This window comes from Hyperolius riggenbachi, chromosome 4 (assembly GCF_040937935.1).
Source record: "Hyperolius riggenbachi isolate aHypRig1 chromosome 4, aHypRig1.pri, whole genome shotgun sequence".
NCBI lineage: Eukaryota > Metazoa > Chordata > Amphibia > Anura > Hyperoliidae > Hyperolius > Hyperolius riggenbachi.
The window spans coordinates 473,409,425-473,424,008 of record NC_090649.1 but is presented as its reverse complement, the minus strand read 5'-3'; the positions used below and the strand labels follow the sequence as shown (position 1 = coordinate 473,424,008).

At 45.8% G+C, this 14,584-nt stretch overlaps 1 protein-coding gene across 1 annotated transcript in view; it reads right to left on the bottom strand.

Annotated features, from left to right (window-relative positions):
• The window catches only part of IARS2 (isoleucyl-tRNA synthetase 2, mitochondrial), a 104,453-nt gene extending 94,408 nt beyond the window's left edge, over window positions 1-10,045 (bottom strand). Inside the window, exons 1-4 of the mRNA XM_068232918.1 lie at window positions 9,675-10,045; window positions 7,587-7,709; window positions 6,448-6,607; window positions 2,283-2,431 (exon numbers count right to left, since the gene is read on the bottom strand). Of these exons, the coding sequence (XP_068089019.1) occupies window positions 2,283-2,431; window positions 6,448-6,607; window positions 7,587-7,709; window positions 9,675-9,872 (630 nt within the window). The 5' untranslated portion in view covers window positions 9,873-10,045. The remainder of the gene's footprint in view (window positions 1-2,282; window positions 2,432-6,447; window positions 6,608-7,586; window positions 7,710-9,674) is intronic.
• Window positions 10,046-14,584: the final 4,539 nt, after the last annotated feature.

Below are 14,584 nucleotides of genomic sequence, written 5' to 3'. Positions count from 1 at the left end.
GACTCTTACAAAAACAGTGCAGTACATATGCCATAAAGCTTTGTTCAGAAAAGAGAGGCAAACCAATTTAATTCAAACTCCTACTTCGTCTTCGTGTCACTATGTTTGAGTTCTGAATGTCATCAGATACGTGTTTATAAGACTCCCGAGGTGAAAAGAAAAAGCAATTTTTACTTAACTGGGGGCTTCTTCCAGCCCCTCGATGTCTTCCTGACGAGTCCCTTTCTGCAGCTCCGGTTCCCCCCGCTGTCCACCCATTAAGCTCGTCGACTTGCCGGCGGGTCAGAGATTCTGCGCATTGCATGCGTGCCTATGTCATCAGGCGTGTACTGCTCCTGTGCAGTAAATCTGCCCAGCCACAGTACACGCCTGACGATGTCGACATGCCTGCGCACTTGCGCAGAAACGCAATGGGCAGCTTAGTGGGACAGCGGTTAGCACCAGAGTTGCAGTAAGCGACTCAGAAGACATCTCAGGCTTGAAGAAAAAAATTGCTTTTCTTTTCACCTCGGGAGTCTTTTAAAGGAGTTATCAGGGCAAAATTAACAAAATAAGCTCTACTGCTCTACTGCGCTCGCACAGGCGCAGTACAGGCCGACCTGGAGGTCGGCCTGAAATGGCCGGGGCCCGGGAGGAAGCTGCGGCGAACGGCTGACGGAAGAGCTGCGGCGAGGGACATGCTGGGAGCTTGGGGCTGGAGGAAGCCCCGGGTAAGTAGCACTTATTTTGTTAATTTTGCCTTGATAACCCCTTTAAGTTCACAGTCATGGGCCAAATTCTTTAATAAGATCGAACATTTATTGAACAGTCTCAAACTAAAAAGGTGTAACTATCACGGCTGTGGAGTCGGTACAAAAATCATCCAACTCGGACTCCTCATTTATGAAACCACCGACTCCAGGTACCCAAAATTGCTCCGACTCAAACGCCGACTCCACAGCCTCGGTAACTATAGCAAACATGGGGGGAGGGGGTCAGCTCCTCCTCCTTCTGCAGAGTAGCACAGAGAAGCAGTTTAATATTTACCTGCCCCAATGCTGCTTTGGCAGAAAAGGATTAAAATGAAGTGTGGACACAAGCAAGATGCTAGCATTCACTTCCCCCATAGTCTTTTTAGTAAGCTGGGGGAGGTTTCTAGCCACATGAAGGAGTTTGTTCCCAAGAGCGGGCCAGATGGTAATTTTGCTGGGGGATCCCATTGCTGTACCCCACCTCAAATGGACAATGTTTCAACCAGAAACATCGTCACTGGTGTGCTCCTCTGGAAGGGAAGGCAGTGTGCTGTCTTTTTTTTTTTACAATGATGCACAATGAAAGCTCTGGAGGGCTACATAAAATGGCAAGGAGTGCCGCATTTGGCCCGTGGGCCTTGTATTTGACACTTGTGCCCTTCGGCTCAATTGAATTAAAATTATTGAATTGGATAGTCGATCTGCCGCCAAGTCAAGTAATCTAAGGGAACCTTTAAAGTGAACCAGAGACAAAGCACCCTCATGTATTTTACCATATTTATCAGTGGGAACATTAGAGAAAACACCTACCCTGCTCTCTGTTTCATCCTTCACTGCTCAGCCTGCTTGTTATCATCCCTGATAAAATCACCGACAGAGCATTCAGTCTGGCTTTGCTCAGGAATCATTATAGCCGAGTCATTATAGCAGAGCCAGAAGGAGGCAGGCTTGGGCTCGAAAAGACGTCAAAGAAGACAGACTACGCTATAATGATTCCTGAGCAAAGCCAGACTGAATGCTCTGTCGGGGATTTTATCAGGGCTGATAACAAGCAGGCTGAGCAGTGAAGGAAGAAACAGAAAGCATGGTAGGTGTTTTCTCTAATGTTCCCACTATATATATGGTAAAATACATGAGGGTGCTTCATCTCTGGTTCTCTTTAAGGCCTAATGTCGCTGGAGTGCTGCATCTATATTTGAGACTAGATTTCATTGCCATGCAAAGGCAAGATAATGGAGATTCAGATGCAATATAAAAAAAAGAAACAACATGTAGGTGCGTTTTTTCTCCCCGAACACACAAATTAAAAGCAGCCTATTGAAATCAAGAGGCTGCAGTTTTCGTGCGCAGGCAACGGAGCCGAATTCACACTCGATTTGGACCCAGTGGAAACTGGCACTTTCTGCCTGAGTGTTCCTTGCACTGGCTTTCATAAATCCACCCAGTGTCCCTCTGCCTTTTTTAGATAACTGTCAGAAACCCACAAAAACATCTTACGTCTAAAGACAACTCTATGGAGACAGCAAGCAGCACTCACACATCCATAAATACCTTCTCATGCATTCTGCCGAAGACATCCAGCTGTTTGGCTTCATACTTCTTATCGAAGGTGTAGTAGCAGTTCTCCCAGTCGGCCATCACTCCCCAGCGCATGAAGGACGCTTTCTGCTTCTCTATAGCTTTTTCCGCAAATTCCCGAGCTTAACAGAGATCATATTACTATTAGAGGACATTCTTAGATGCTTCTAGATTGTACGCTTGTAGGGGCAGGCCCCTCCCCTTATTGTTTCTAACTACTGCTGTACATATTCTACCGCAACATTGGGGGCCATATGCAATTCACTACTTCGGCTAAGTTCTTTCCTAGGTGTTATTTCCTAGGCATGGCAGGGAAGTATAGCACCGCCCGCTAGTGTCCGTCGTACTTTTTCTCCTAAGTTTGTTCTGGCTACTGAGATAGTGCAGTGATTGGCCCAAATGACAGAGCCATGATCCCGCCCGCAAGACCATCGCCACCAATTACAGAGCAGCAGAGTGACGGAGCCAAGTGGGTGTGTCGTGAGTTTGTGTTCAGGAAACAGGCATTGCAGCGCAAACTTTTTGCTGTCCTGCCTGCTGCAGTCCTGAAGGGAGATATTCTTTCCTGACATATCGGATCATTTGTGGATTCTTTCATTCCTGTGCCAACGACACACAAGGTTTTTTGGGCCCGAGTGTGGCCTTACGGTCCATGGCGTCTTACAGTCAGAAAAATACTGTGCATCATGAGACCGAAAAGCCCTTCTACCATAAAGCAATGCTGTTTTAACCTCTTGAGGACCAGAGGTTTACACCCCCCCTAGTGACCAGGCGATTTTCAGCACTGCGCAGCTTTAACGATTTATTGCTCGCTCATACAACTTTGCACCCAAATGCATCTTACCTCCTTTTCGTCCCACCAGTAGAGCTTTCTTTTGGTGGTATCTGATTGCTGCTGCCATTTGTATTTGTTTTTAAATGTTTGTATTTTTTTTGTATCCCTACCTCACCCTTTACCCCCCTAAATTGGCCCTACACTACCATTCATACACAACATGATGCATACATAGGTATATGCCTAAGATAGGGATTAGATTGTGAGCCCATCAGAGGGAAGGTTAAAGAGACACTGAAGCAAAAAAAAAAAAAAAAAAAGATATAATGATTTGTATGTGTAATACAGCTAAGAAATAAAACATTAGGAGCAGAGATGTAAGTCTAATATTGTTTCCAGTACGGGAAGAGATGAGAAACTCCAGTTGTTATCTGTGCAAAAGAGCCATTGAGCTCCACGACTTTCAAAGTTGCAGAGAGCTCTGTCTTCTGAAGCTTATTATCTCAAGTGTCTATCAATGTATTTTTCTTTTTCTCTGCAGAGAAGGGTTCAAAAGTTTACTAGCCTGCTCTGTAAAATCATTTAGAATGCTGAGTAGTGTGTAAACGGCAAATATTAGAGAATGATGCAATGTTATAAAAAAAAAAAAAAAGCACTATATAACTGAAAATAAAACTATGAGAATATTTTCTTTGCTACTAATGTTCTAATAATTATCCATACTACACAGCCAATTCATCATATCATAAATTTTTTTTCCCGCTTCAGTGTCTCTTTAAGTGACAGGGCCGTCTGTACAGCGCTGCGCTAGACCGCAGCACTGTACATGTTTTTTACCTTTATTTTTTTTCTTTATTTCAGCCTGCCAGCTCCAACTGTGCCGGGCAGGCTGATAACCGATCCCACGCGTTTCCTGCTAATCCCGCCCACCACACTGACGTCAATCGGCGTCAGTCGGTCCCTAGGCAGCCACGCTCCCACTGCCCATCGGCTTTAGGTAGTAGGAAGCTGGTTAAGAAGGCAAATTATATACAGTGTTGTTATATATTATATACAGTGTTGTTGTATTTTGTTGTATTTTGTACAATTTGTATGTATAACTTTGTTCTATGTGTATAACCCTATGTCTGTCATCCTATCATTGTACATATTTATTGTTCAGCGCTGCGTAATATGTTGGCGCTTTATAAATACAATAAATAATAATAATAATAATAATAATTTTTGGTAGGAGGGCTTTTCAGTCTGTTTTAGTCCCTTATACTTTCCTAGTAGTCACCATGAGCCATTTGTGTATTCTGTAGTACTGGTCAAAGTCCTATTCCACATTCCATATCAACCCATGCCATGCACTGATACGGACCATAAAATCAGAAACAAGCTGTATGTATGTTGGATTGGTGTAGCTCTGTAAAATGTATTATCTATAGGCTTGCTATACAACAGCCTGGCTTCAGAGGCATAAAGCCATGATTTGCATATTCAGGAGTGATGCATCATGGGAAACCACACTTGCTCACTTAAAGCTGAATTATCGCAAATGTCTTCTGTTTTAAGAAGGCAAATTACACTGAACCACACTCTAGTGTCTGGGAAACTGACTACCAAACCTGAGCATGGTCAAATGAGGGTCAACTGATCTGCCACATGCTTTATCCCGATCCCAAAGGCCATCTAAGACTTCTGCAGGCCAACAGCTTCAGCATAAATAAGTATCATAGGTATCATGTCAATCACCACATTTCTGTGATCTAATCATGAAGAATTCCCTTCCTGTCCTCATACCGTTGTTGCCTGCTACTCTCCACTCTACGGGGGCCCTTCGATTTATGGGGCATCCTCCATACTTGCATCATAAGAAGCACACTGTGAACCTGCCTGGCTGTGAGGACTTCCATCTCAACCTCTGCATAAATCCAGAAGGTTGGAGGGAGATCAAGAATGAATTTTCAGGACTGCCCTTCTCCAGCATTCCAAACAATCCAGGAGGTCCGCACACTCAGTTTCAGAACAAAGCTTTGTTATTTCACATATCGCGACAAAAGTCCATTCACAAAACTAACGACCGTTTCGGGGCCACGGTGGGTCCCCTTTGTCAAGGTATCAAAACAGAACGGTCCCATTCTGTTCTGATACCTTCACCAAGGGGACCCGCAAAGGCCCCAAAATTACTATGGTCCAGCACCTCAAAAGTTCTGCTCTTCCTTCTCCAGCATTGGCACTTGGGGTCCAACGAAGAGAGACAGAAGAAAATATATTTTACTAGGTAAGAAAGCTTCCTTTTTTGTGTCTAAATCATTTCAAGATCTTAAAGGGAAGGTCCAGAATAAATAAAAAGTAAAAATCTACTTACCTGGGCTTCCTCCAGCCGTCCTGTGCCCTCGCTGCAGCTTCGGTGGCTCCCGGTCCACTCCGGTGCAGATGCCGACCTCGCCAGGTCAGCTTCTCCTGCGCTCCAGCATGTGGCTTACTGAGTCACACGGACGTCATCCACACTGTACTGAGCAGGGGAAGAACTACTGTGCTTGCGCAGTACAGTCCGGTTGACGTCAGCACGACTACCTGAGCTGAACGCTGGAACGCAAGTAGGACTCTTGTACCGGAGGGGACTCCAGGCCATTGGCAGGGAGTGGAGCTGTGGCGAGGGCACAGTACGGCTGCCAGGGGCTGGAGGAAGCAACAGGTAAGTAGATTTTTACTTTTTATTCATCCTGGACGTTTCCTTGATGGCTGACAATTAAACAATACCAGTAGCCTGGCAGCCCTGCTGTTCTCTTTGGCTACAGTAGAGTCTGAACCGCATACCTGAAACAAGCATGCGGCTTATCTAGTCAGACTTCAGTCAGAAATACCTTATCTGCATGCGTGTTCAGGGTCTATCACTAAAATTATTGGAGGCAGCAGATCAGCAGGGCCGCCGGGCAATCTGCATTGTTTAAAAGGAAGTAAATATGTCAGCCTCCATGACCCTTCAGTTTAGATGTGCTTTAACCACTTCAGTACCAGCAGTCTCTGGCTCCTTAAGGACCAGAGATCACTGGTACCAAAAATCAGGGCTCGCCGACATCATGCCGCATGGAATCGCCACCATCACTGTTCACCCGCACCCCAGCCCACTCGCTCTGCCACTCTGTGAGCCGATTTCATTGGTTCCTGACCCTGTGATCCACGTGAGCCAATGAAAACAGAATGAATAACAGGTTCACTTTTTTTGCATATTTGTAAATATTTTATAATTTAATAATTGTACAAACATCAGCCTGCATGAGCTCATTTCAGCTCACTTTAAAATGTAATAACCTTTCCTGTCAAATTATGATATCATAATCGATTTCTATAAAAGTCTGGATCGCGCACTCATACCTCTGTTTCTGATCTCCATCGGTGACAGACTGTCAGCCTGGTCTCCGAGATCTGCCAGGGCTCGGAGTTCTATGGGCAACCCGTGACAATCCCATCCTGGCACGTAGGTGACCTTATAACCCCGCATCATGTAAAAGCGATTGGTGATGTCCTTTAAGATCTGAAAGAGAAATGGCACATGCAATCAATACCAACACTTGCAAAAGTTCAACCTGCAATACAGGACAACGGAATGCTTGCTATTAAAGGACACCTGAAGTGAGAGTTATATGGAGGCTGCCATATTTTTTTTTTAAGCAGTGCCAGTTGCCTGGCAGCCCTGCTGGTCTATTTGGCTGCAGTAGTGTATGAATCACACCAGAAATAAGCATGCAGCTAATCTTGTCAGATCTGGCAATAATGTCAGAAACAGCTGATCTGCTGCATGCTTGTTCAGAGTCTATGGCTAAAAGTATTAGAGGCAGAGGAACAGCAGCCAGGCAACTAGTATTGCTTAACAGGAAATCAATATGGCCGCCACCATATCCCTCTCGCTTCAGTTATCCTAAGAATTAGCGGGGAATGGAAATCAAAAAGCCCGAGCAAGCATGAGTGCATTGTTCTCACCTGATTGCCGTAAGCTGCTCACGCTCCCCCCCCCCCCCCCTTCATAGCAACAGATGCCTCGTTAGCCTGGAGGCTAGTGGCGCATCTGCACAAGCGTCGGCTATGTAATGTCACCAGAGGGATAGAGTCCCGATCCACGTCAGGTGACGGCAACATCTTGGGGTGTACAGAGCTTAAAGTGAACCTGAACTCTTGCACACGACACAAGGAAAACAGAGAAATGCACCCCGTGTGTCTAATTCCCCCTCATCTTCAAGTAAACACAAGTGTAATTTGATCTATCAGTTATGTCAGCACGAAAATGTATCATTCCTCGGCAGATACAGCTACACAGGAGGTTAACCCTCTGTCTGCTTCCATGAAAGCAGGAAGTAGACACATTGCAGATTTATTGCAAGATTTGTATCAGCTGCAACAAATAAATGTTTTTTTATGTAAAGGTTATTATGCTGTTGCTTATCATTTAGAGCAGAGTGGAAGTTCTGAATTCAGGTTCCGCTTTAAGAAAAAGCAATCCAATGACAGCTGGTTACCTTATTTAGTGCATGTCCAACATGGGGGTCCCCATTGGCATACGGCGGTCCGTCATGCAAGCTGAATTCCTTCTTGGACTTTCTGGCATGTTGCCAGCTATAGAGCTGGGAGAAGTTACACTCCTGCGCAGACAACACATACGGGCAGGTTAATGGTGTAAAGGGGGAAAAAAAGTGTGATTACAAAACACAAACTTAGCACGGACCTCAGCGTATTTATAAGAGAAAGAAAATATTTTTAGGCTGTGAAACAAGCTGCAAAATTGGTGAAAAAAAAAAATAGTAACCAATGCACTGGAAATGAAAGGTGCACTAGAACAATGAAAAGAGGGAGGAAAATAGAGTAAGATTTGCAAAAAAAAAAAAAATTACATTTCCCGGCTGCTGCAGTACTTCTAGAAGTCATCATTATTACTTTTGCAATAATCAAAACGGTTATAAACATGGCAAACAATGCAAATTGGTTAAAAGTTTGCAAAGTGTTGGAACATACCAGGGCTGTGGAGTCGTTACAAAAATCATCCGACTCCTCAGTTTAACAAACCACCGACTCCCACTCCAGGTACCCAAAGTTGCTCCGACTCAACTTCTTAGTCTAATTTTTACAAAGGCAATGGATTTGGTTCAAAAATCATTCGACTCCTCGGTTTATTGAAACCACCGATTCCAACTTATTTTTAGGAGGAGGATAGATACAATTGTTTTTCTCATGAGTTAATTTTCACCTCAGATGTCCTTTCAGGTGACCCACAAGAAACCCCATAGGATCAGTTCTCCCATCACAGCACCCCCTACAGCATGAAGCATTGTGATTGGTCAAATGGGCATAGTTTACTACAACCTAACTAAAATATAGTAATTCGAGAGGCTGCCTTCCACCTGATCAAGTTATGGGAATTTCCCTATGAAGTTTCCTGCTGGGTCCCCTAATGTAGACCCTTTACAACTTGAAGCACAGTAACGGGCTGAAGAGTGTGAGTGACGTTATTGCTATGATCTAAAACCTAAAAGTTCGAGAGGGAGCGTTAGTGGAATTTCCTTAGGAGGCTTCTCGCTGGGGTCTCCTCAAGTAGACTAGCGCCAAAGGTTCTCTAAACCCGGACTTATTAGGAAGCAATGCAATACCCCCCAGCACACTCCAACCTAATTGTCCTAGTGCCTAGTCCCTCTCCACACTGTTCATAACTAAAATAAAATTACAAAAAAAAAGTAGAACATTATTGAAAAAAAAAAGGGGCGTTTACCTAGTTGAGGGTACCCAGTAGTACCCAGCAGAAAGCCTCATAGAGCAACAGGTGCTCGCTGCAAATTGGTCGCAACCACTAATTTGTAATAAATGGGGGATTCAGCAGAAAACGTTATCCACGCCACCTTCCAAATAGTTTAGTAAAGTTACGTAAGTGGAGGCAGCAGCAGCAGCCGAAGCGAGTACCGTGCGCGAAGAACAGTGGCCAAAGGTCCTGATGTGCAATTTTAGTGTTTATTCAATGGATGCAGTTTCCCGTTGGGTCTCCATTTCTCACAAATTAGTTTTTGCGACCACAATGCGAAAGCAGGAAGCGGCCATGGGTAACAACAAGACAAGCTCTAAAAAAAGTCCTAAAGGCCCATATCCACTAAACGATTTTACAAATGATTTTGCATGATGAACAATTTTTCACAATATCGCACAACATTTAACAGAAGTTTGTTGAACCATTTTCAACAACGGACAATTGCGCACGATAAATCGTTCACTTTAAACAACCTCCATGACAGATCCAATCCTGAACGGTCGTTCCATTCACCATTGACCCAGTTATCGCAATCGTTTAACAACGCATTCGCACCAGTCTGTTCCTACGTTTGCAATTGCGTAAGATAGATCGGGGAACGATTGTTCCTCATCCATCTTCCCCAGTCTTGTGGTGAGTATGTAGCTTTTAGGATATCTCAAAGGTCCAGTGAGGTCACTGAGCATCTGCTCCTCGTGCACTGGTAAAGCAGCCACTGTCACTTATGGAGGGGGCGTGGCAGAACTGTTGCCAGTAGCAACCCCCTCCTTATAGATGAGGACGCCTCATTGGTTGCTATGGGCAGTCAGCTGACCTGTTGCAGGCGGCACTCGGTGCTGGCGATCTCCTCGGGTTTGTGGCGCATGGGGAAGTCGGTGTGTGGGAGCAGCACGGTGTCCCGGTACTTCTTCTCTCCGGAGCTGTCATGGCTGCTGGCCAGTCCGGAGGCCGCCCTCTCTCTCCTCCAGGCACGGCAGACCCCCGGCACCCGGCAGCGCAGAACCCTCAGCATGTTCCCCTCCTCTCCGGGCTACTACTACGGCGAGCAGAAAGTTGACAGCACGGCGGCCGGCGAGGACCAAACTTCCTGCGCGCGCGTTGCTGTTGTCACTCTGCTAGTACTGCCTGCTGCTGCCATTCAGCTATTACTGTCTGCCAGTCAGAGGCTTAGAGCAATCACACAGCTCTCTGTTAGTACTGCCTGCCAGTTAGAGTCTCTCAGAGCAAGCATACAGGTCTCTGCTAGAACTGCCTGTGCCTGCCAGTCAGATGCACAGAGCAAATCACACAGGTCTCTGCTAGTACTGCCTGCCAGTCACAGCCTCAGAGCAAGCACACAGGTCTCTGCTAGTACTGCCTGCCAGTCAGAGACTCAGAGCAAGCACACAGGTCTCTGCTAGTACTGTCTGCCAGTCAGAGGCTCAGAGCAAGCACACAGCTCTCTGCTAGTACTGCCTGCCAGTCAGAGGCTCAGAGCAAGCACACAGGTCTCTGCTAGTACTGCCTGCCAGTCAGAGGCTCAGAGCAAGCACACAGGTCTCTGCTAGTACTGCCTGCCAGTCAGAAGCTCAGTGCAAGCACACAGCTCTCTGCTAGTACTGCTTGCCAGTCAGAGGCTCAGAGCAAGCACACAGCTCTCTGCTAGTACTGCCTGCCAGTCAGAGGCTCAGAGCAAGCACACATGTCTCTGCTAGTACTGCCTGCCAGTCAGAGGCTCAGTGCAAGCACACAGCTCTCTGCAAGTACTGCTTGCAAGTCAGAGCAAGCACACAGGTCTCTGCTAGTACTGCCTGCCAGTCAAAGGCTCAGAGCAAGCACACAGGTCTCTGCTAGTACTGCCTGCCAGTCAGAGGCTCAGAGCAAGCATACAAGTCTCTGATAGTACTGCCTGCCAGTCAGAGGCTCAGTGCAAGCACACAGCTCTCTGCTAGTACTGCTTGCCAGTCAGAGCAAGCACACAGGTCTCTGCTAGTACTGCCTGCCAGTCAGAGGCTCAAAGCAAGCACACAGGTCTCTGCTAGTACTGCCTGCCAGTCAGAGGCTCAGAGCAAGCATACAAGTCTCTGATAGTACTGCCTGCCAGTCAGAGGCTCAGTGCAAGCACACAGCTCTCTGCTAGTACTGCTTGCCAGTCAGAGCAAGCACACAGGTCTCTGCTAGTACTGCCTGCCAGTCAGAGGCTCAAAGCAAGCACACAGGTCTCTGCTAGTACTGCCTGCCAGTCAGAGGCTCAGAGCAAGCACACAGGTCTCTGCTAGTACTGCCTGCCAGTCAGAGGCTCAGAGCAAGCACACAGGTTGGTGTTTGTGCCTTCACTGGGCACATGCACCTTACCTGTTCCAGGCTACTGACTCTGTGAGTGCTAAAGCCATGGCATTACAAAGCCATCTGACAACTATGGGCCTGCTTTACAAACTAAAAATAAAAGTTTTGCCATGTATTTAGGAAAAGTTTCTTTACGGTAAGCGTGATAAAAATGTGGAATGTATTATCACAGGAAGTAGTTATGGCAAATTCTACATCTGTGTGCAAAGGGAACCTGAGGTGAGAGGGATAAGGAGGCTGCCATATTTATTTCCTTATAAACAATGTCAGTTGCCTGGCAGCCCTGTTGAATTTCTGGCATATGCAGGGCCGGATTTGTATTTTTTACCGCCCAAGGCCAACTATACCGTCTGTATGGTTATTATCTCTGTGTGCCCCAATGAGAATTGTACTTACATCATTGGATGTCACAGACAATAACTATTTCAGTAATACACGTATAAATTATAAGTTGTATTTTCCTTAAGAACTTTTACGTTATGTTTGCCATCTCATTAATGATGGACCCATTGTATCACCATGAGAGTTTGGCTGGAGTGTACCTGCAGGGTAGAGCTTACAGGTCTTGCAGGGACAACACAAGTACACAGGACAGAGAGTTCAAGGGTTAAAGCAGTCCTTGCAGATAGGGATGGCTGCATAGAACAGCTTTACTGTCCCTCACTGAGCCGCCCCTAAATTTCTGGTGCCCTAGGCCATGGCCTATGCGGCCTTGCCAGAAATCCGGCCCTGGGCATATGTAGTGTCTGAGTTTCCTGGAACAAGCATATGGCTAATCCAGTAAAACCAGTCAGAGTACTTGATCTGCTGCATGCTTGTTCAGGGTCTATGGCTAAAAGTATTAGGGCCCATTTCCACTTGTGCAGTGCGGATTCCTTGCGGAAACCACGTTAACGAATTTGCATGTGGATGCAAATTCGTTAGCATTTGTATGCAAATTTTACCATTAATTTGCATACGATTTTGCATATGTTTGTATGTATGCGAATTTAACATTCCACAAAGATAGGCACCGCACTCCAGAAGTATTTATCAGCTCTTTATGCTTTTATTGCATGAATAAAGTGACAGGCAGCGACAGCCCGCTGTTTCGGCCCATACGGCCTTTATCAAGTTGCCAAATGACACTTTGGCAACTTGATAAAGGCCGTATGGGCCGAAACAGCGGGCTGTCGCTGCCTGTGACTTTATTCATGCAATAAAAGCATAAAGAGCTGATAAATACTTCTGGAGTGCGGTGCCTATCTTTGTGGAAATTTGACCTGTGGACCCTTTGGTACAGGGGTGAGGATTTGGGCACGTCTTATTGAATCCTTTGAGCCTAGTGTGGGTGCTCCTGGACACACGTTTGGATTGCGAATTTAACATTGTCAGTGCCTGTGTGCTTTTACATTGGGTTTATGCAAAATTGTACGCAAATTCCCATATAAAATTCGCATAGCGAAACCGCATGCGAATTTCCTATTAAATACATTGTATGCAAATCGCCTAGCGGTGTGCGAATTCTGATGGCACTGCCGTGCAGATTTTTCCTGCACACAAAACCGCAAAGAAATCCTGACAAGTGGAAACAGCCCCATCCACTTGTATTGCCTATGCGAATTTGCATGCGGGAAATGCATGCAAATTTGCGACAATGGAAAGGGGCCCTCAGACACACAGGATCAGGAGTACTGCCAGGCAACTGGTATTGTTTAAAAGGAAATAAATATCGCAGCCTCCATATCCCTCTCATCTCGGATTCCTTAGATGCTTTCCTTGCGTTGGAAGACATCCATGGCTTTAATTATCAGATATTTCCTGGTGGTGTTGATCCAGGGATTTTATCTGATTGCCATCCGGAGTCGGGAAATAATTTTTTTCCCTTTTGGGGCTAATTGGACCATGCCTTGTAAGGGTGTTTCGCCTTCCTCTGGATCAACAGGGATATGTGAGGGTGCATGGTCACATTCCTTCCCGACTCCAAATTGCTCGGAAATCGGTTTGTACATGTTGGAAATAATCAATGTGACGGTAAATCTGCCAGAAAATCTCATTGTGTGTACCTAGCATGAAACTGTGAATAGGGGATCTAGCACTTACCAAAAAAAAAAAAATCAAGGGATACACTTTAATAGTACAGAGAGTGAGAAAAGCTAGCATCGCTCACATGGTTAAAGGATACCCCAACTGAAATGTGACATAATGAGATAGACATGTGTATGTACAGTGCCTAGCACACAGATAGTGTTTTATAGTTGGAATGTCTTATCAGTGAGGGTCACACTGTAGTCACTTCCTGTCTGAGTCAGGACTGAGTCAGCCACTTGCATACCTTATATTTAACTCTTTCAGGCAGAAAAATAAAAAAAGGAACCCAGCATAGTTATTTGTGTGCTAGGCACTGTACATTCACATGTCTATCTCATTATGTCACATTTCAGTTGGGGTATCCTTTAAGTTGAAATGAATAGAGAAAAATGGGTTCTTTTCCGTTAGCCGGGCGCAACCACTAGGTGGCGATAAAACTCTGTTAGCCGGGCGCAACTGAGCTAAGTAATGTAGAATGTAATCTCCCCCGCCAGCAGAGTTACATCTTTCCCTACTATCCATGGCGGCCTGGAAGGGGGAATGGTAATTAACGCTGCTGGGATTTTGCAGGCTGAGGGAGATTACATTCTACATTACTTTGCTCAGTTGCGCCCCGAACCTCCCCCAGCACTGTTCAACGCTGAAGTTTTATCGCCACCTAGTAGTTGCGCCCGGCTAACGGAATAGTACCGAAAAATGATAAAAATGATACGGATTGTGAAAGTTGCTTCAAAAGTGAGCACACAGCATGATGGCTAAAGATTCGTTCCAACCAGAAATCTGTATTGTCCAGATGTCCCCAGTGTTGCAGCAGGAAGCTCGTGAAACATGTCGGGGCTGTAGTTGGCGTCACCGCATGTTTGCCCTACTCTCCTGCTGTACCGACTGCCTGGACTCCTTTCATGTGCCCAGCCGAGGATGATTCTGAAGGGCTGGACATGGTAACATCGCCCCATCGTCTGGAGACACTTAGAAGCTTGGGAACCAACCTAAGCACACAGCAACCATCAGTGGTGAGCCATTCCCAGGTTATCTTTTGCTGAGAGACTGCTAGCTGCTGACTGAAGGCAAGTATGCCTGTACATAATGTACTCAGTCATTGCACATTCGCACACTGACAGCGTGTATGGCTTTTGTTCTATGGACGCATCCATTGGCTACAGCCAAATGATTTGTTGTGTTACTATGGGGAAGGGAGGAGGGATGACGCATGGTGGGGCTGAAAAATGTGCTTGGCCATTATTGACGCTTGTACACATGCTAGACTTTTAGCTAAGATGGCCGCCGTCACCGTGGCTACGTTCAATCTATGTAGCTTGTGTATGAAAC